We start from the raw sequence: 20332 nt of genomic DNA, 5'->3' as shown, positions 1-20332 counted from the left end.
TTTGCCAAGCCCGGTTCTATGGAACTGATTGGTTCTGTGTGCCAGGCACTGTGCTGTGTTGCTGGACACACAGAGACAAAGAAAATTCTGTCCCCGCGTGTATGGAGCTCGCCTTCGAGTCAGGGAGGTGGTCATCAGGTCAAAAGATGATTACAGTTTACTGTGCTCAGCACAGCAGTGGGGCATGTCCAAGGTGCAGAGTGGACACGTGGAGGGCACTGCTCCTCCCACAGGGGCAGGGAGAGGGAGAGGTTGGGGAAAGGAGGCATTTTGTTAGGTTCGTGGAATCAGTGATATTTTCCCAGGTAGCCAGGTCGGGCGGCAGGAAAAGGCATTCCAGGCAGAGGGAATAGCATATGCAGAGGCGTGGAGCCTTGAAAGTGCCTGGAGCTCAAAGTGGGTATCACTGGACAGGGAAGACATGAAAAAGCTTAGACTTTATCCTGGAGCCAGTGGTCCTTTGCTGCTGGGTTTCCAGCAAGGCAATGACTTGAGCAAATGCCCGCACAGAGTATGGAAGATGGATGGAGGCCGAGGGCAGATCAGAAGGCTGTCTCTGTGGCGCAGGTGAGGAACGATGCGGTCGTGCGGTAAAGACCATGTGGCCACAGTTGGCCACGGGAGCGAAGGAATGGAAGGAGTTAAGGATGATGCCTTGGTGTGGTGGCTGGGAGGAGGGCGCACATCTTGGGGAGAGAGAACAGCTGACGAGCAGGAATGACGGGGGAGGGGAAGCTTTTTTTTTTACATCTTTATTGGAGTATAATTGCTTTACAATGATGTGTTAGTTTCTGCTTTATAACAAAGTGAATCAGTTATACATATACATATGTTCCCATATCTCTTCCCTCTTGCGTCTCCCTCCCTCCCACCCTCCCTATCCCACCCCTCTAGGTGGTCACAAAGCACCGAGCTGATCTCCCTGTGCTATGCGGCTGCTTCCCACTAGCTATCTACCTTACGTCTGGTAGTGTATATATGTCCATGCCTCTCTCTCGCTTTGTCACAGCTCACCCTTCCCCCTCCCCATATCCTCAAGCCCATTCTCTAGTAGGTCTGTGTCTTTATTCCTGTCTTACCCCTAGGTTCTTCATGACTTTTTTTTTCTTAAATTCCATATATATGTGTTAGCATACGGTATTTGTCTTTCTCTTTCAGACTTACTTCACTCTGTATGACAGACTCTGGGTCCATCCACCTCATTACAAATAGCTCAATTTCGTTTCTTTTTATGGCTGAGTAATATTCCATTGTATATATGTGCCATTTTACCTTACTTTATTTTCTTTTCTTTTATCCTCTTCTTTTCTTCCTTCCTTCCTTCCTTCCTTCCTTCCTTTCTTTCTTTCTTTCTTTCTTTCTTTCTTTCTTTCTTTCTTTCTTTCTTTCTTTTCTTTTCTTTTCTTTTCTTTTCTTTTCTTCTCTTCCTTCTTTTTCTCCCTTTTATTCTGAGCCGTGTGGATGAAAGGCTCTTGGTGCTGCAACCAGGAGTCAGTGCTGTGCCTCTGAGGTGGGAGAGCCAACTTCAGGACACTGGTCCACAAGAGACCTCCCAGATCCACAAAATATCAAATGGCGAAAATCTCCCAGAGATCTCCATCTCAACACCAGCACCCAGCTTCACTCAACGACCAGCAAGCTACAGTGCTGGACACCCTATGCCAAACAACTAGCAAGACAGGAACACAACCCCACCCATTAGCAGAGAGGCTGCCTAAAATCATAATAAGGCCACAGACACCCCAAAACACACCACCAGACGTGGACCTGCCCACCAGAAAGACAGGATCCAGCCTCATCCACCAGAACACAGGCACTAGTCCCCTCCACCAGGAATCCTACACAACCCACTGAACGAACTTAGCCACTGGGGACAGACACCAAAAACAACGGGAACTACGAACCTGCAGCCTGCAAAAAGGAGACCCCAAACACAGTAAGATAAGCAAAATGAGAAGACAGAAAAACACATAGCAGATGAAGGAGCAAGATAAAAACCCACCAGACCTAACAAATGAAGAGGAAATAGGCAGTCTACCTGAAAAAGAATTCAGAATAATGATAGTAAACATGATCCAAAATCTTGGAAATAGAATAGACAAAATGCAAGAAACATTTAACGAGGACCTAGAAGAACTAAAGATGAAACAAACAACGATGAACAACACAATAAATGAAATGAAAAATACTCTAGGTGGGATCAATAGCAGAATAACTGAGGCAGAAGAACGGATAAGTGACCTGGAAGATAAAATAGTGGAAATAACCAATGCAGAGCAGAATAAAGAGAAAAGAATGAAAAGAACTGAGGACAGCCTCAGAGACCTCTGGGACAACATTAAACGCACCAACATTCGAATTATAGGGGTTCCAGAAGAAGAAGAGGGGAAGCTTTGGTTTGTTCAGAGCATAGAAAACAACCCCCAGAACATACAGTTAGGTAGCCACGAGTTGAATCTTTGTAGGGTAGCTCAGACCTCTCAGAACTGCCTCAGTACCTGGGGTGGGCAGGCACTGCTGGGAACCAGAACCTCGGGAAGCCAAAGGGCCTCTTTCCGAAGATAAGTCTAGAGGCTGGGGCGCTTCAGCAGCCCACAGCCAAAAGGGACTTGCACTCACCCCAGACGTTCACCCAGTTCCTGGAAAATATGTAACATCACAGGTTTGTCTTGGGAAAAGCGTTTTCCTCAATAGAACAAGAGTCCTAGGTGTTTGGCTAAAGAAAAACTGATATGGAAATCATTTGTGATGAGACTGGGTGTCAGGGCTGAGTCAATAAAGGCTCACTTCAGGGGTGAGGGGAAGCTTGGGAGGGGGAACAGGAGTCAGCCTCCAACAAGGGCCTCGGTGTCCTTTGCTGCCACCACCAAGACATTTCCAGAAGGCTTCCCCTGGTTGCATCATGGTGTTCTCTCCATTCCCCAGCGGGGAGAGCAGACAGCAGGTGGGAAGGGCAGAGGGCTTGGGAGTGGGGTGGCCAGCACCTCCTGTATGTCACTTTCTCCCCGGCTGGGTGGGTCGGGGGTGGAGTGGTGGTTTATGCTTGGCCCTGGAAGATTCTTCAAGCCTGAATCAGATCCAGGCTGTGCACATAACTTGGTTAAGAGATAAAGCCCACAGAAGGTGTTCTGGGAGCACAGAAGCCAGAGGCTATCGACCGAGAAGCTGCACAGAGAAGGAGACCGTGAAGCCGAACCCTGTAGATGACAGGCTTTGCAGAAACTGTTGTATCTAGGGAACCACAGTTGGCGTGGTAGCCACCGGCAGGCAGAGTACCTTGTACAGAGTATGTGCTTGGTGAGTAAATGAATGGATGAAAGTTCCCCTGAGGATGTGCATTTTCAGGGATGCTGAGATTTAAACCAAGATCTCCTCATATTACTTCCTCTCAGTTTAAGATTAGGAAGCAATTCCTTGCAGATCACTATTGTCGTCTTGTGGGGCGTGTCTCTCAGCACCCCAACATCCTGACTGTACGAGAAGCTTCTTAAGAAGAAATGCTATCCACACAGTCCACTCTGAGCTCTCCTATTACTGAAAGCAGAGCTTAGAGCTTTCTGCAGAGGAACTCAAAGCCACTTTTTCCATAATCAACTACATGCATTAAAGAGAGTGATTTTTTTTTTAATTCTCCCCAAGCCAGATTCCATTAAGGAAGCCCCATTTAACGGAAGTCAATTTACCAAAAAGAAAAAAGAATCGAGCATAATTGCTTAAATACATTTTATGTTGTACTGCGGTAGCAATTTCCTGGGTGAACTTGGAATTCCCCAGACCCCCCATAGTGAAGTTAATATGGACAGAAATATTTGAAGGGGAGAATCTCTCTTTGTGTTTCTCTTCTTTAATTATGATTCTAACAGGGAGCAAAATTAAAGAGGATCCTGGGAGGAGGCGGAGGGAGGGAAAGTAAAGGAACAGGATGGAATTCAGCCGAAACTGTTCCACTGCCTTCCCCGAGTACAGAGGCTCTATCTAGCATGAGTGGGATGGTTTGGGTTTGAATCCCACTTCTGCCACTTAATAGCTGTGTGACCTTGTGCAAGTTTCTTAACCTCTCTGTGCAGCCAGGTGGTGCAAGGGGAAAAGGCATTATGAGCATGCAAAGGCAGAGAAGCACTAAAAAGCAGTGTGTGTTCCAGTTCACATAGGTCTTCTCTTTGACTAGAGAATGGGGTATGTGTGTGTCTGTCTGTCTGCAAGTCTGTGTGACGTGCTCAGAGAGGGAAAGCAGGCAAAAGTCAGACCAGGAAGGCTTCACTGGGAAGGTGGCATTTGACCAAAGCCTTTGAGGAAGTGAGAGGGTGAACCAGGTAGCAGTCTGGGAGAAGACCCAGCCAGCAGGCAAAGAAACTGTCAAGTGCAAAGGCCCCGAGGCAGGAGCGGTCCTGGCCAGTTTTTTGGGGATTTTTTTGCGGTATACAGGCCTCTCACTGCTGTGGCCTCTCCCGTTGCGGAGCACAGACTCCGGACGCGCAGGCTCAGCGGCCATGGCTCAGGGGCCCAGCCGCTCCGCGGCATGTGGGATCTTCCCGGACCGGGGCACGAACCCGTGTCCCCTGCATCGGCAGGCGGACTCTCAACCACTGCGCCACCAGGGAAGCCCGGCCCTGGCCAGTTTTGAACAGCATGGAGACCCATGTGGCTGGAGCGTAAAGCATAAGTAGAGGAGGAGACATAAGAGATGAAGACACACTGGCTTTTTTAAGGCTTGTAGACCCTGGTATGGTCTTTGACTCTAAGGATTAGAGCCACTGAAGATTTGTTTTTAATTAACTCTATTAAGGTATAATTTACATAAAATAAAATTACCCATTTTATTTATTTTTTTTATTTATTTCTTTTTCTGCGTTGGGTCTTGTCTGCTGCGCACAGGCAAGCGGGGGCTACTCTTCATTGTGGCACGCGGGCTTATCATTGCGGTGGCTTCTGTTGTTGCAGAGCTCGGGCTCTAGGCGTGCGGGCTTCAGTAGTTGTGGCGTGCGGGCTTCAGTAGTTGTGGCACGCGGGCTCCAGAGCGCAGGCTCAGTAGTTGTGGTGCGCGGGCTTAGTTGTTCCACGGCATGTGGGATCTTCCCAGATCAGGGCTCAGACCCGTGTCCCCTGCATTGGCAGGCGGATTCTTAACCATTGCACCACCAGGGAAGTCCCTAAAATTACCCGTTTTAAATGTACAGTTCTGGGGGCTTTGACAAATGTGTATATGCCATATCATCACCATCTCATTTAAGATACAGAACATTTTCATCAGCCCAGAAGGCTCCCCCGTACTCCTTCCCGGGCAATCCCCACCTGTACCTCTCACCCCCAGCGTTGGCAGCCCCTGTGCTCTCTCTCACTGTAGATGGGTCTTTTCCAGAGTTTCATATAAAGGGATGCACACAGTATATACTCTTCTATCACTCAGCATAATGCTTCTGAGAATCATTCATGTCGTTGTATGCATCGGTCGTTTGTTCTTTTTATTGGAGAGTTTCGCGTGAGGCATGATACTATCGCAGTGGCAGTGTTTAATGTGATGATTCCAACATTTAAGCCTCCCATTCTCTGACAGATGCCAAGGAAACTCTCCAATGTGCATTTATGTCCAAGGAGGCAGGGGTAGTGCGGAGTAAAGATGCACAGGGCCCTGAGTTTAAGCCTTGGGAATGAACAATCATCATCAGGATTCCTGGGAGCAGGTGAAGGTGTGGGAGAAATGGGAGGCAGGGGATGTCCCTTCGGGCTCCTCCAGCCTGTAGCATTGGGGGTTGGTTAATGCGGATCCCAGGGCTGGAGGATACCGACTTTCTGACTTGCGGTTACAGCCTTGATCATTACTCTCCTCCTGCTCTTGGGACGCCAGCATCCTCCCCTCATTCCATTTTGCAGTGAACAGCCTTTGGTTCTGAATTATTCAGGTAACTTCTCCCTAGTTCTACTTCCCTTATGTAAATAGCCTCCAGGCTTTGTCATGGAGATAGAGTTGAATTTGGCCTGGGGAAGGAAAAACCCACAATACTGTTTGTGGCTCCTTAGAAAACTTAAATGACTCTGCCTGTAATAAAGTATTTTAAATGGGGTCTGGTGAAATACAGTAATTGGTTTCTGTAATAGCTCTTACCATAGCAATGTGGGTGATATTCCTGGAGGTTGGTGTATGTCAGCATTTGCATTATAGTAAAAACTCAGTTTTGCAGGGTGAGAAGCTCCTTGGTTAGTTCCTTTGTCTAATACGCATTTATGGAGACCCACCGTGCTGGATCTCTTCCTTTCACCCCTCCAGATCATCGCCCCTCCCTTGTCTACCCTGTTCCATGCTTAGGAAGACTTACTTGTGAGACTACATCCATATGCTCCCTTGCCCTCTGGCTTCCAATTGGGCTCCATCAACAGAAGCATCAGCAGTAGATTGGAGGAGGGGAGGGGAGGGAGGAGAGTGTGTCTTTCTCCCTCCTTGTGGGATTTTCACAAACTGGCTGTCGTCTCCACTGACTGAAGATCTGGGTCCTGCAGGTGGCCCTTTCTATGCTACCCTCTCCTTCGGGGATAACCATGTCCTCTCCAGGCCTGTGAGTGGAAACCAGACCCCTGTTAAGAGCCTCAGGATACCGCCCCATCCCTGGTGGTGACGAGGCCATTCATTCAACTGGAATTATTCTCATATGACCGAGCCATCTGTTTTCTGCTGGAATCCTGACACACCTGCTTTGTATCGAGCATTGTGTTAGGTGCTTAGCACAGAGATGAAGAATAAAGATGATGGAGAATAACATACCAGCTGCCAGTTACCAAGGGCTTCCTATTTTCCAGAGACCGTGCTAAAGTCTTTTCTGTGTATCATCTCATTCAATCCCGGCAGCCCTTTGAGAGAGGGATTATTATCTTCATTTTACAGATGAAGTTACAGAGAATTTAAGTAATTTTCATAAGATAACACAGCCGATCCCTCTGGAGTCCCAGCTTCTCCCCTCCCCCCCCACCCACCAGTCTGCGCTGCCCTCTTTGCGGCATTATCCTAGAGACACACACCTAGATAAATGAATTATAATTTTAATAACGTGCTGTGGCATCACAGAGGAGGGGAAAGGAAAATTATGTTTATTGAGCTAATATGTGTCAGATGCTGGGCTAGGTTCTTTGCCCGTAAGGCCTCTCACGTATTCCCACAGACTCTCCGGGCCAGTGTTTTTCCTCCATTTTCAGAAAGATCAACTAACTGGTCCCAGGTCACACTGGTAGGAAGGGGTGAAGCCTGGATCTGAACCCAAGTCCGTGTGGCTTCAGAGCCGAGGAGAATAGGAAAGGCCTTCCTGGGGACATGGTATCTGAGGGCGTCCCGAAGTGTCTCGAGTGATACGGCTGGTGCAGGAGAGAGGGTTACACGCGGGTACATTCCAGGCGGAAAAGGCAAAGGCATAGAAAAGGAGAAAGCTTGGAATGCTTCGATGTAAGCAGGGTGTCCAGGCGGGGTGGGAGTGATGGTGCCAAAGAGGATACATCAGGAGGTTTGGTCCCTGATTCAGACGCAGGTAGGAGGAGCGGAGAGACACTGGGCATCGGCCCGCTGGAGGCTGTGGGGTTGAGGAGAGAAGGGCGAAGGGCTCCTGGGGTGCAGGACAGTGAGCAGAGTGACGAGGGGCATCCGGGGCTTCGCCTGGGTGTGGCGGAGGGGCCAGCACTGAGCGGAGGCCCGTTCAAGCAGGGGACAGTGCGGAAAGTTTGGAAAGCCAGTCTTGCGTGGGCACCGGGGAGCCATGGAAGGTTCTTGAACTCTGAGCAACTCTAGGAGGAAAGATCTGATTGACCTGAAAGCTGGCTCAGGACACAGCTGGTCGAGAGGCTGGGGCAGTGCCTGGCAACGGTCGGGGATATCCGGGTTTCCCAGCCACTGAGCCGGACTGGCTGAAAGCAGACAAGGCTAATCTAAGGGCAGAGAGGTGGCCCAGCAGCGGGGGCTGGCCTCCTGTGGAGGAGCAGAGACAGGGGCAGGAGCCAGAGAAGACCCAGCGCCTAGTTAGTGACCCCAAAACAGGCTCTCACAGCTGGGAAGGGCTGTGCTGCCTGTAGTGGCTGCCTGAGCCCTTTCTCCTGACTCCTTCGCGTCCCTGAGGGGCTGGCTCGGGGTAGCTGAACCTCTGCCCGGGAGTCGGGGGCTGAACCTCTGCCGGAGAGCTGGGCTGGTCCTCTGCTTGGGGCTGGACCTTTGCGGGGAATCTGGATCTCTGCTGGGGGTGGGTGTGTGGACATTTGCTGGGGTGACAGGCCTCTGCTGGGAGGGCTGGACCTCTCTCCTGGGCAGCTAGACCTCTGCTGAAGGTGGAGAAATAGGCCTCTGTTCCAGGCCTGAAGGATCGCCCCTCCTCTCAGCAACTCAGCAGTGGGAAGAGCCCCTGGGGGAACCAGCTCCAGCAGCCCAGGCTGCAGGCTACTGGTGGGCGGCCGGGCCAGCACGGCCTTCCCTTCTGCCAGGCCTGGGAGGAGGCCCCAGCACACATGGGCAGTGGGGAGACTCCCGGGTGCCCGGTCTCGGGCAGCTGTGGTCCCTGACCCCGTCTTCCTGTCCCCACAGGTTCACCGGAGCCAGCCTCCCGGCCCCCGTCATCAGCAGCAAAAACTGGCTACGGCTGCACTTCACGTCGGACGGCAACCACCGGCAGCGCGGCTTCAGCGCCCAGTACCAAGGTAGGCGGGGCCGGGCTGCCCTGCTTCCTCGGGGGGCGGGGGGCGGCAGAGATGATGCCTGGGGCCATCTTGTCCCCGGACTGGGTCCGGTGTGTCTTCGGGGTACGCTTGCCTCTGCTGTCCTGCTCTCATTTGCAGACTCAGAGGTCTGCATATCTGCGTGTCTACGTCTGCCATTGCGGTCTGTTGTCCAAGGGAGGACGCTTCTCAAATTGTGCAGAATGGTGTACCCTAAGCTGCCCGTCTTCAGGCCAGGCAAACCATACTAGTTTATGCCAAGGGCCTCCTGAGAGCCGGGCACTCTGCTAGGCACTTGGTCAGCGTCATCTCACTTAATCTTCATCATTACCCTGTGAAGTAAATACCATCACCATCCCCATTTGATGGACGAGAGAGCTGAGGCCCAGAGAAATGAAGGCAGTTTCCCAAGACCATCTGAACTCCTGCCTTTTGAATCCAGAGCCCACCCACTTAACCGGCAGAGTTTAGCCTACCCTGGTATAAAGTGGGAGAGCTGCCCGCATTTCAGCTCTTGTTCATTTCACATAGAACACAGACGTTTGACAAACGATAGGCAAAACAGCTCTAGGGAGCTCTCTAGCTTAGGTGCTCAGATCTGTGAAGAGCTGTCTGGTGGCAAGAGATCAGACCGAGAATGGCAGGTGGAAACTGCAGGTAAGCAGATTTCTGCTCCAATCGTGAAGAATTTCCTAACCCCGAGAGCCGCCCATAAAAATGAGTGGGTTGACCCCGAGGCAGGGAGCTCTCCACGCCTAGAGGAGATCCCCAAATCCAATGGTTGGGTGGGAGTAGATGACAGCATTCCTTTTCAACCTTGAGTTTGTTCAAAGTACACAAAATTTATCCACAGAGATAAACACCAAGGGTTGGCTTCAGAGTTGCTCATTAAGCCATTACTATCACCAGTTACAAACTGAGGTTGGTTCTAGTTGATTCAGTGTGAACTTGTATTGCACACCCATTAAGCAGAAGGCCCTATATAAGACCCTGGGGAATAGAGTGGGCTGTGTTGTGAGTGAGAGAGTGTGGTATATTGGTGTGCGTAGGACAGAGGCCTGATGGAAGAGTGAGCTGTGATCACCACCTCACCGCCGAGGGTCAGGAGGGAGCAGTGACTCCAGTGGAGGAGATCCTGGCAGCTCGTCCCTCCAAGCCTCACCTCGGAGGCTCTGAGCACACTGCCCACCCGGGAGGTGGCACCGGCAGAGCGGGGCCCCCCAGGGCCAGGCTTTCAGGCTGGACACTGGGATAAAAGCAGCACTGAGAGTAGAAGCATTACCTGTAAAATCTGAATGTTTTATGAACAACCTCATTTCCTTAGCCTTGGGTAGCAGGAGTCCCTTGAAATATGTTTAAAAATAAACAGGAAACTAACCTGGCCTGACGAGCTTGGCTCCAAGAACTTTCCTGGATACATTGCTTCCGCCGCTGAGGTTGGGGCTTTGTGGGAGTGAAGCACCTCTCTGGATCTCTCTGTTGTGTTTTCCAAACTAGGAAAGAAGAGATGAATGTTATTGTTTCATCTGATTAAGTAGGTGCCAGGTGTTTCTAATATTTCACGTTTCTGAGGGCCCATTTGTCACGGTCATACATTAGGGTTTTCTGCCAATGAGGACCCAGGCCAGGCAGCCGCTAGGTCAGGAGCACACATCCATTGCACACCTACTGTGCACCAGGCCCTGTACTAGGCAGTGTATGCGCGTTGCCCCATTCCATCCTCCCCACAGTGCAGTGGCGAATATGTTTTTAATTTCCGTATTTCAGTGGAGGAAGCTGAGGTTCAGAGAGGTTGTGTAACTTGCCCAACACGCACATATCACACAGCCTATACGTGGTGAAGCTCGAATTCATTCGCAGCCCTGTGTGAGTTTTCTGCAAAATCACAGGGCCTTCTCATGGTGCTTCGGGTGCCTCGCTTTTCCTATTTGACTGGTATCTTTAAAACTTTGTTTTGTTAATCTCACCCCACCATAAAAAAATACATTTTCCATCGCAACCCAGGACACACATATATATCTGCAGAACTAAAAGGAAAATGTCACCAAGTGGTATTTACCCTTAGTAAGGGTGAGGCACCCTGAAAATTTCTTTTCCAATTTTTAATGTTAGTTGCAACCTCGAAATCAATTTCAAAGTCTGTAGCAGGGAACAACCCACAATCTGAAAAGCGGTTTTAGTTATGAACTTCTCCAAAGCAGGCCCTTTCTTATTCTCTCTCTGACTCCGCCCAAGACAGCCCAGAACAGGATTTGCACACTGGTGTGTGCCAGCGTTTCTCTCTGGGTTTCAAGAACTTGGCATTTATTACTTCATTCAGACCTAACAGCAACTGTGTAAAGCAGGTACTACTACTAGCCCCATTTTGCAGATGAGGAGCGAGAGTTGCAGAGAGGGTAGGTATCTGGCGTGAGGTCTCCTCGATAGAATGTCGGAGTCTGAGTGTGAACCCCAGCCGTGTTCAGCTGGGTCTGGCATCCTAATATACTGCGCTGTAAACTGATTGTGTTCCTACATGATTCTCCCCTGTGAACTTTCTCTCGTGTTTTCCAGACTGAGGGTATATAGTGCAAGGGTCTACAATAATCGTTTGGAAACTCAATTGGTAGCTTTATAATGCAGGTTTCTCAGCTTCAGCACAATTGACATCGTGGCCTGGATGATCCTCTGTTGTGGGAACCTGCCCCACGCACTGCAGGATGTTTAGGGGCATCCCTGGCCTCTACCCACTAGATGCTAGATGCCAGCAACACACACACACACACACACACACACACACACACACACACACACACGACAACCAAAAAGTCTCTAGACTTTGCCAAATGTCCCCTGAGTGCAAAATCACCCCCGAATGAGAACCATTGCTCTAAAGGAGGGAAAACTTTGGAGCCACAAAAGACCATTCTAAGTTTTGCTACTTGCAAGTTCAGTCCCAAAGAGTAGCAGAGAGAGCTTTCAGTCAGGGGTCTAGTAGGAGACAGGAGCATACTTATTGCATGGCTTTAACTGAAGAAAGTTTAGTGAAGGGTCCAATTACAGAGGTAAAGGTGAGATTAAAGGAAACCCCAGAGGGTTTCTTTTTAATGAGATTACCCAGAGAATGAACGACAGAGAGACCGTTACCACAGTAGAGAAAGGGCCAGGGGACAGAGGAGCAAGAGCCGGAGCCGTTGAAGGGGGTCCGCCCGGCACAGCTGAGGAGCCTGACCACTGCCAACCTACAGTGCAGGAGGGGGCCCAGGAATCTGTCACCAGTGCAGGAAGAGGGACCTGGAAATATCACCAGTGCAGAAGGAGGGGGCCTGGGAGTCAGTAACCAGTGCAAGAGGAGGGGGCCTGGGAATCAGTAACCAGTACAGGAGAAGGGGGCCCGGGAATCTGTCACCAGTGCAAGAGGAGGGGGCCTGGGAATCAGTAACCAGTGCAGGAGTGGGGCCCAGGAGTCAGTAACCAGTTCAGGAGAAGGGGGCCCAGGAATCTGTCACCAGCGCAAGAGGAGGGGGCCTGGGAATCAGTAACCAGTGCAGAAGAAGGGGCCTGGGAATCAGTAACCAGTGCAAGAGGAGGGGGCCTGGGAGTCAGTAACCCATGCAGGAGGAGGGGGCCCAGGAATCTGTCACCAGCGCAAGAGGAGGGGGCCTGGGAATCAGTAACCAGTGCAGGAGGAGGGGGCCCCAGGAAGCTGTAACCAGATCTTGCCCTTCTCCCTCCCTCACATCTGCTGTGCCTCCCATCTGCCAACCCATTAGGAAACCAGCAACAAGAGAACAGTCTGCTCTATGCCCTGGGAAACTGACCAGTTTGACCAGTGGGCCCCCTTGTTCCGTAGCTGTCCACAGGGGTCTGGCTCTGGGGGCACAGAGCAGGGGGGAGAAGTTTAAAGAATGGACCTGGGGAGTCATCAGCATGGGATCAGCTTCACCCGCACTCAGCTTTATGGCATTAGAGTCTCAAGGGACGCAGGGCACTTCAGAGCCAACCATTACCAACTCCTGATTATATCGATGGATGTTTTGTCCCGGAGAAACAAAAAATAAAAATTAAAATAAATAAAATAAAATAAATCTAACTAACCTACAACACAACACATTCCATTCCTGTCTCAATCCAATCTGAATTTAGGGCTGTTCATAGCCAGACACAATTTTAACCAATACCACATGGTATCAGGGGATCTGAGTTCTAGGCTTGCTTTGCCTGGAGCTGGCTGTCGCAAGGTGGGCAATTGTATTTCATTTAACAAGCGTGTCCCATGTGACACTACCACGTGACAGCACAGAAAGATGAACACAACGAGGCCAGTCTCTGCTCTCAAGGAGAGCACGTTCAAGAGAGGAACAGACATGAATCTACAACTTCTCTGCCACGTGAGAAGAGCTACAGTTGAGGCCTGATGAAGGGTTCTAGGACTGGAGATAAAGAAGCGCTTCGTTTTGCTGGACACACTTAAGGAGAGCCAGAAAAGGGCAGTGACTTCAGTGTGAGTCTCAGAAGGAGGCCAGACAGACAATGGAAAGAAGCATTCCACGTAGAGCTGAAGCAAGGGAGCTTGAAAGTGCTAAGTCTAAGGAACCACAAATATGTGTGTGTGTCTGCAGCACAGGTCAGCAAACTATAGCCTGCAGGCCAGACCTAGCGCTCTGTCTGTTTTCATATGGTTCTTGAGCTAAAAATGGGTTTTACATGTTTAAATAGTTGGAGGAAAAAAATCAGAAGAAGAAGAATATTTCATAGCACATAAAAATTACATGAAATTCAAATTTCAGTGTCCATAAGTGAAGATTTCTCGGAACTCAGTTACACTCATTCATAGACAGATTGTCTACAACTGCTTCAGTGCTACCAGAGTTGGATAGTTTGCAACTGAGACGATGGGCCACAGCCTAGTATATTTACTCACAGACCTTTTACAGAAAACATTTGCGACCTAGAGTGACGTCTGCAGTCCAAAGCAGTGAGGGGGCTTCCCTGGTGGTGCAGTGGTTGAGAGTCCGCCTGCCGATGCAGGGGACACGGGTTCGTGCCCCGGTCTGGGAGGATCCCACATGCCGCGGAGCAGCTGGGCCCGTGAGCCATGGCCGCTGAGCCTGCGCGTCTGGAGCCTGTGCTCTGCAACGGGAGAGGCCACAACAGTGAGAGGCCCACGTACAGCAAAAACAAACAAACAACAACAAAAAACAAAGCAGTGAGGGGTAGCGGGTCATGAGGTCAGAAAGAGAGGTGGGGGTCTCGTCGTAAAAAGCTGCAGTAAAGCTGGGCTTGGTTCCGTGGTGATGAGAGGTGACCAGAAGTTTTAACAAGAGGGAAGGTGTGATCATGTTTTCATTCTAGAAAAATCTTTGCTGTAGAATGAAACGTGTGGGGGACAGTTAAGAGTTCTGGAGGATGATGAGGATCCAGAGTTTAGGCAGAGGCAGTGGAGAGGGAGAGGGGGAGACAGACCAGAAGGGACCTCTCCATGGCAAACCACCCTGGACTCAGGACCCGTCAGATTTGGGAGTGAGGGGGGATGGGGAAAGCAGAAGAATGCGTCAGGGGTGAATCTTAGGTTTCTAGCTTGAGTAAGTGAGTAAAAAAAAAAAAAAAAAAGTACTATTCACCAAGGTAGCCTCTGGCACAGGGAGGTGGGGGATGGATTTGGCTTGAGACACACTGATTCTGGGATATCAGGGGTTGAGAGGCTATCGAATAAGTACTTGGCTATTCTGTCCATCTGTAGCTCAGAGAAGAAAGGTCTAGTCTAGAGATAAAGGCAAAGTAGAGGCTGAGGCCGCCAGTCCCCTCTTAGGGCACGAGTCCTCCCCATGTGTGTGATATGGGCCCAAGAGAGTGGGCTTTTAAAGTGGGTTCCTTGGAGGCCAAGGGCTTCTCCCAGCAGCTGTTTTGCTAGGGGCTGAGCAGGTGGGATTTCCACCCCAGCTTCAACCAGAGAATTCTCTCTTTGACCTATTTGTAGCAGGCATATACCTAAGCAGATTAAAAGAGGTTCCTGTACGTGGCAACCCCAGGACTTGAGGTTCTATAAGGTTCCTTCCAGTTTGGGAAGGCCACTGAGGTTATATAATCAATCCCTCCGTCTCCAGGCGAGGAATATTTCCAGTCCTTCTCAGAGTGTTAATTGCTTTCTTGGTTGTTCTGTTTTTATTTTTTTAAGCCTAAAGGGATGACAGTGAGAAGAGCCTTTTTTTCAATGCCCACAGTGGCCAATGATCACAAAGGGTGAGGGGCTTCCCCGGCAGGGAGGCTAGCACCCCTCACTATTGCTTTCCTCGTCTGTAGAGGGAATAATATTAACCCCACAGGGCTACTGGAAATTAAAGGAGCTCCTGGTAAAATATTGGACACGTGGCAGTCACTCAAGAAATGGAAACTTGAAGCTTCCTACCCCATCAGTCACCTTGACCCCCTGTTTGTTATATGGGAAACCCTTGTGCAGTGAGAGCGAGCTGCCTGCTCTGGCTCCTTCTCACACGTGTTCCCTTTGCTGCCACTCTGACCTCATGATCATCCTCTAGTGTCCGTCCCTCCCTTCAGCCAGATCCCAGCCTGGCCCCACTGTCCCTTCTCACTGCCTCTCTTGTCAAGTCAACCCTGGTGACCAGGAGACTGGAAGATATTCTGCTTTCTAGAAGTCCTGTGCTGAGTCTCAGTTGTCTGCCAAATAAACTTTTCCATTTGAGAACAATTTGCTCTTACTGAGATGCTTGAGGCTTTTTACGGTAACAAGCTGAAGCTTCTGTTTTTCACATGAACATGTTGCGTTCTTACTTGTGACTGATCCACAGTCCTGGGCCGGAGCAAAAATGCCTCAGGCGTCCCGTGGCTCAAGCTCTGACTCATCTGTCCTATTCTTGGCAGCCCTCTGAGCTGCCAGACCCTTACCAGCCTCATCTGGTCCTCTGGGGGCCTCAGCACAAGTCTCAGGAGCCCAGAGCCAGCTACCTACAGAGCCAAGCTCCTGAATTCAATCAAGAGGGAGCCTGGACTTCCCTGGCGGTCCAGTGGTTAAGACTTCGCCTTCCAATGCAGGGGGTGTGGGTTCGATCCCTGGTCGAGGAGCTAAGATCCCACATGCCTCACGGCCAAAAAACCAACACGTAAAACAGAAGCAATATTGTAACAAATTCAATAAAAACTTAAAAAAAAATGGTACACATCAAAAAAAAAATCTTAAAAAAAAAAAAGAGTGGGCCTGAACTGCAAAGTGAGCGTGAACACATATGTGATGCCCCTCACCTCACCAGGCTTCCAGTGTAACCCCTTCCTTTTGCCAGAAATTAATTCAAAGCACATATTCTGTAACAGTGGGTCATTCATCCACTCAGTCATCAAACCCTTATTGGGAACCTTCTATGTGCCTGGCTCTGTGTCAGTCCCGGGATGCAGACCTAGGAGCTCATGAGGCAAATGGCTAGAAGCAGACCTGCTGTTCCTGTGTAATGAGGGCTTCAGCAGAGGTCTGGATGAAGCCTGGAGAGGGCACTGGCTACTCCCTGAGACGTAGACAGAGAGGCAGAGAAGAAGTAACCTCTGAGTGAGGCCTTCCAACAAGAGGTAGCCGAGCAGAAAAGAGGAGAAAGGATGTTCCATGGAGAGAGGAAAGTGTTGCAAAGGCAACTGAAACCAATAACTGATGGCCATAGTGATTCCCTTAAACATCCTTCTTCCGGTCGTCTCCTCCAGCTGACTTCTGGGAAGTTGTTCGTGAAGACCACTGCACAGCCCATTATTAATAGCAAAGCATGTCTCTATTCTTTCTCAAATTCTTTTCCCATTTAGGTTATTCCAGAGTGTTGAGCAGAGTTCCCTGTGCTGTACAGTAGGGTTAGGGTTAGGGTTATAACGGAATCAGTGTGCAGTATACCTGAAACTAACATAACATTGTTAATCAACTATATTCCACTATAAAATAAATTTTTAAAAAAATAGCTCCTAGGAATTAGAACACGGGCCACTCCCTACACTGCCCCCCATCTACCATGCCAGGGTCCTCCTCTCCTTTAGCAATTCCAGCGGCACAGAGAGTTTTGCTGTGGTTAACCGAAAAACTGCACCAGCATCTCCCAGCAGAGCACTACTTACCATCTGAGTTGGGTTGACGATTCCTTTTGCCACCATATTTTAAAAATTGCCCAGCATGGTGCATAACCAGCTTCAGAGGAAGTTTGCAAAAATTTCTCAACTATCCGTTATCCTTCAACACCTGCATTCTTAGCAACGGTCATTGCCAGCGTTTTGAGTGTTCTTTTAATGATTTCTGTACCAATTTTTTGCTCTTCATTTAGCTGGATCAGTGAATCCAAGCCTGGAACACACTGAAGCAAAGCATCCAGGTGACTCTTTTGTCAACAGCAGCTCTTGTGGCATTCAGAGCATCTGGGACTACTTTTTTTTTCATCGTCTTCCACGTCACCTGTCCTAGCAATCTTCAGCAGAGTTACTCCATCTGAAGTTTTGCCAGATGTTCATTTAGTTTTTCTTTTTCATGGTCACTAACAGTAACATTCTAACTGCTCAGTGATTTCTTAACTATGTTTCTCAATTTCAATATTGTCACATTTTCCTTGCAAGAATGTGGCATCACCTTTGGTCACAATAACCTCTCCAGTTTTTCCTAGGTCATGAAGCAAAACCCCTTAAAGATTGAGGGTCCAACTCACTTTTCCAAATACCACACCATCAGTAGCATCAACCTTGTTGGGTTCATTCTGTGACACCAAAACCTGGAGCTCGGGCTCTTATAACCCAAAAGCCAATTTTCATCCTACTCCAATCGAGTGTACCGAGGGCATTTTCAACAATTATAACCAAAGACTTTCACTGGGCATTGGCAATTTCAAGAGTGGATACCAGAAACTATCAGTATCCTGGAATCCCCGTTTCTGCACTTTTGATGTATTATTCAAGCAGAGAGATATGTAATCTTAGTCAACTTTTGTGCCTTCAGTTCCTGATTCATCATACAGTGTTTTCCTGTCCTCTATTGTAAGCACACCATTTGAATCTTTGTGGTTACATCAGAAATGATGTCGCTGATTTCTGTCTCCATTTTTAGACATTGTGGCGAACTGAGCAGTCTCTTCGGGGTTTAGCACAGGTTTGGGCTGCTTCCTTAGTTCAGCAGTTATAGCGTCAACACGCAGCCTCGCACCATTCCTGGTTTCCGCCGGATTAGCACCTTTGCTAATCTTCTTGAAGCCTTCCATGGCAATCAAGAGTGCCAGTGCAGTAGCAGTGGTGGTGCCACTCCAGCCTCTTCATTTGTGTTGGCAGCATCCCGATCTAGTCTGGTGTGATAGTTTTATATTTATCCTTTAAGTCAGTTGACCTGGCAACAGATACCTCATCTTTTGTTACTCTGAGGCATCTTCAGCTCTGTTCTGTAATCGCTGTTCTTCCCACTGTTCTTCTCCGTAGTAAGAGCTTCCCCATCTGCTAGAAGGTCTACAGCTTGAAGCATTGGGTCTTAGGCATCTGCACCGAATTTTATATCTTTGGCATGAATCTCAGTGAGATGAGGATCCAGTGCGCCAGAACCTGGCTTTGTCCAGCAAAAGGCAGTGAGTAATAAAAGCCTTTCTGCAGGGCTGGTGACCAAGGCAGCGAGGCAGGTCCTCAATGACAAGGGAAGGGCAGAGTGCAGGATGCAAACCCAAGTTTGCGAAGTGGCAATCAGATTGCCATTTTTAAAAGATGACTGTCTGCAACATTTTTTAAGATGGGCCAGAGACAGTGAATCGGTGAACCAAAACCAAGCAAAAAACAGGATGAGTTTAGGGCAGGAACGGCTTAGAACACTGAAAGAAGGATACACACTGGAGAAATTTTCTGAGGCTGAATGAACTGGATTTGGTGTGGATGTGGATGTGGGAGGACATGAAGGGATGGTCCAGCCAGCAGGACAGCCAGGTGATGGGGAAAGGCGAGTGATCAGGCTGAGAGCAGGGGCTCACTGTTGTGGAGGGAAGTCTGAATCCACTGGGATGAGAAGAAGCCATAGGTTCCATGCACTTCTTGGTCCCCAGAGCCATGGAGGCAGGTTAGGCCTCCCTCTCCTGTCTCCTCCACTAACAGGTCCTTGTCTCCCACTAGCTCGGCCCAATAACTGGTGCTGCAGACCAGAGAGGCATTTGTATCGCCAGATTCTTCCAGCTAAATGTGTACCGTGTGTTCCGCTAACCTTTACAAAAGTGGGGAAATGTCTTGTAATTAACCAGAATATAAAGGATGAACGGAGCAGCCTGGCAGTCTCTGTTAGCCATTATCATTCGGAGGAGATGAGTGTACCTACTTAGATTTCCGTCAACCAGATAAAGCCAGCACTTTTCTCTTGGGAGTCCTGACTTTGTTCACATACAGTACAAACACATGTATAAGTGTGAATTATATTTGTAGGTAAAGGTTTGTAGCCATACGTACACAGGGACATAAATGTGTTCTTGTGGGTGCACTGGTTGTAGACACGGATGTGCACGCGTGCATGGATGTGTGGCATGCATATGTGCACCGGGGGTGTGCATTCAAGTGTAGCCGGGACCGAGGAGCCAGCCCCAGGCTCCACTTTTTCTCCACGGCGCCAGTAGTTACAGAATCCTTTTTAGAGACCAGCGCTTCAGTGTAATACCATAGGTGCTACGCTAGTGGGCGCTCCGTGAATGAATGTTCAAACAAGAACAAATACACCTCAGAAATTCTCCAGGTCCTTGCTGTTTTGCCCTTGCTTTCTGCTTAGTTCTGTTAGCAGTGCGCTGTGGAGACCTAGAGAGAGAAGTGCCCTTGTCCTCTGACCCTTCACACCAGGTCTGCCCTGGTCTGTCCAGCTAGTTCTTCTACGAGCTTATTTCAAGGCTGATTTCCCATGGTGCTCCATCTTCCATGGTCACCCACCACACACTTGGTCAGACGAAGACAAATTAGCTGTGTGTAATTCAGTGTGCGAGCGCTTCCCTGGGATTGCCAAACTACTGCGACGCCGGTATGTGGAGGTGGTTTCTGGACACTAAGATCCCTGGCGATGTGGATATTGCCAGGTGGGTACCCCCCTAGCCAGGTCGCTTTCTGACCCATTCATCAGTTTTGGGGATGGCATAGGCCACCTGGGCCTGGACATATGTTTTTTGAGAGGTTGTGTTATTGGTGTGAGGAACCCCTGCCCACAGAGCTGTGGCCCCCGCGTTTCCCAAGCTAATGTGGGGACCCACCAACAGCGTGGGTGACACAGCCTCTCAGACCTGGCTCAGAGGGGTAAACGGTCCCAAAGTTTGCATCTAAGTTAAGGAGCCCCCTCTAGCTTTTCAGGTTCCTTCTTAACCAGTTCTTCTCATCACCTTAACAAACTCCATCCTGTGGTGAGTAGCAGGGTGCAAAAGAGGAAGAACGGAATTAGCTCCTGCTGGGAGGCAGCATGACGTCATCCAGTGACTATTAAGCACTGATGAGTCAGGTTAGACAGTCCTTCGTGGAGAGGACCGAGTAGACAGGATTGGAAGGATTGCCTCTGGGGCCTGGAGATGGGGGAGGGGCAGGAGCCTCTTTCTCAGTGCAACCTTGAGAAGAGAGGAAGAGGGCTTCCTCTTAACCACCCCCTCATACCCACCTGCATCTCCCGGTCCCCCTTCAGCAGCTACAACGAAAACCCAAGCAGTGT

The 20332-nt window shown here is 49.5% G+C and overlaps 1 protein-coding gene and 2 pseudogenes across 3 annotated transcripts in view; 1 reads left to right on the top strand and 2 right to left on the bottom strand.

Moving 5' to 3' along the window:
* CSMD2 (CUB and Sushi multiple domains 2) overlaps positions 1-20332 on the top strand; it is a 668701-nt gene that overhangs the window by 308596 nt on the left and 339773 nt on the right. For all 3 annotated transcript variants that reach the window (XM_067725393.1, XM_067725392.1, XM_067725391.1), the window contains exon 6: positions 8552-8664. In XM_067725393.1, coding sequence (XP_067581494.1) covers positions 8552-8664 — 113 coding nt within the window. The remainder of the gene's footprint in view (positions 1-8551; positions 8665-20332) is intronic.
* On the bottom strand, positions 16660-17644 carry LOC137212398 (60 kDa heat shock protein, mitochondrial pseudogene; annotated as a pseudogene).
* Positions 17703-20287, bottom strand: LOC137212391 (60 kDa heat shock protein, mitochondrial pseudogene; annotated as a pseudogene).

This window comes from Pseudorca crassidens, chromosome 2, assembly GCF_039906515.1.
Source record: "Pseudorca crassidens isolate mPseCra1 chromosome 2, mPseCra1.hap1, whole genome shotgun sequence".
In the NCBI taxonomy this organism is placed as follows: Eukaryota; Metazoa; Chordata; class Mammalia; order Artiodactyla; family Delphinidae; genus Pseudorca; species Pseudorca crassidens.
The sequence above is the reverse complement of the archived record's forward strand: the minus strand, read 5'-3'. Positions and strand labels throughout refer to the sequence as shown.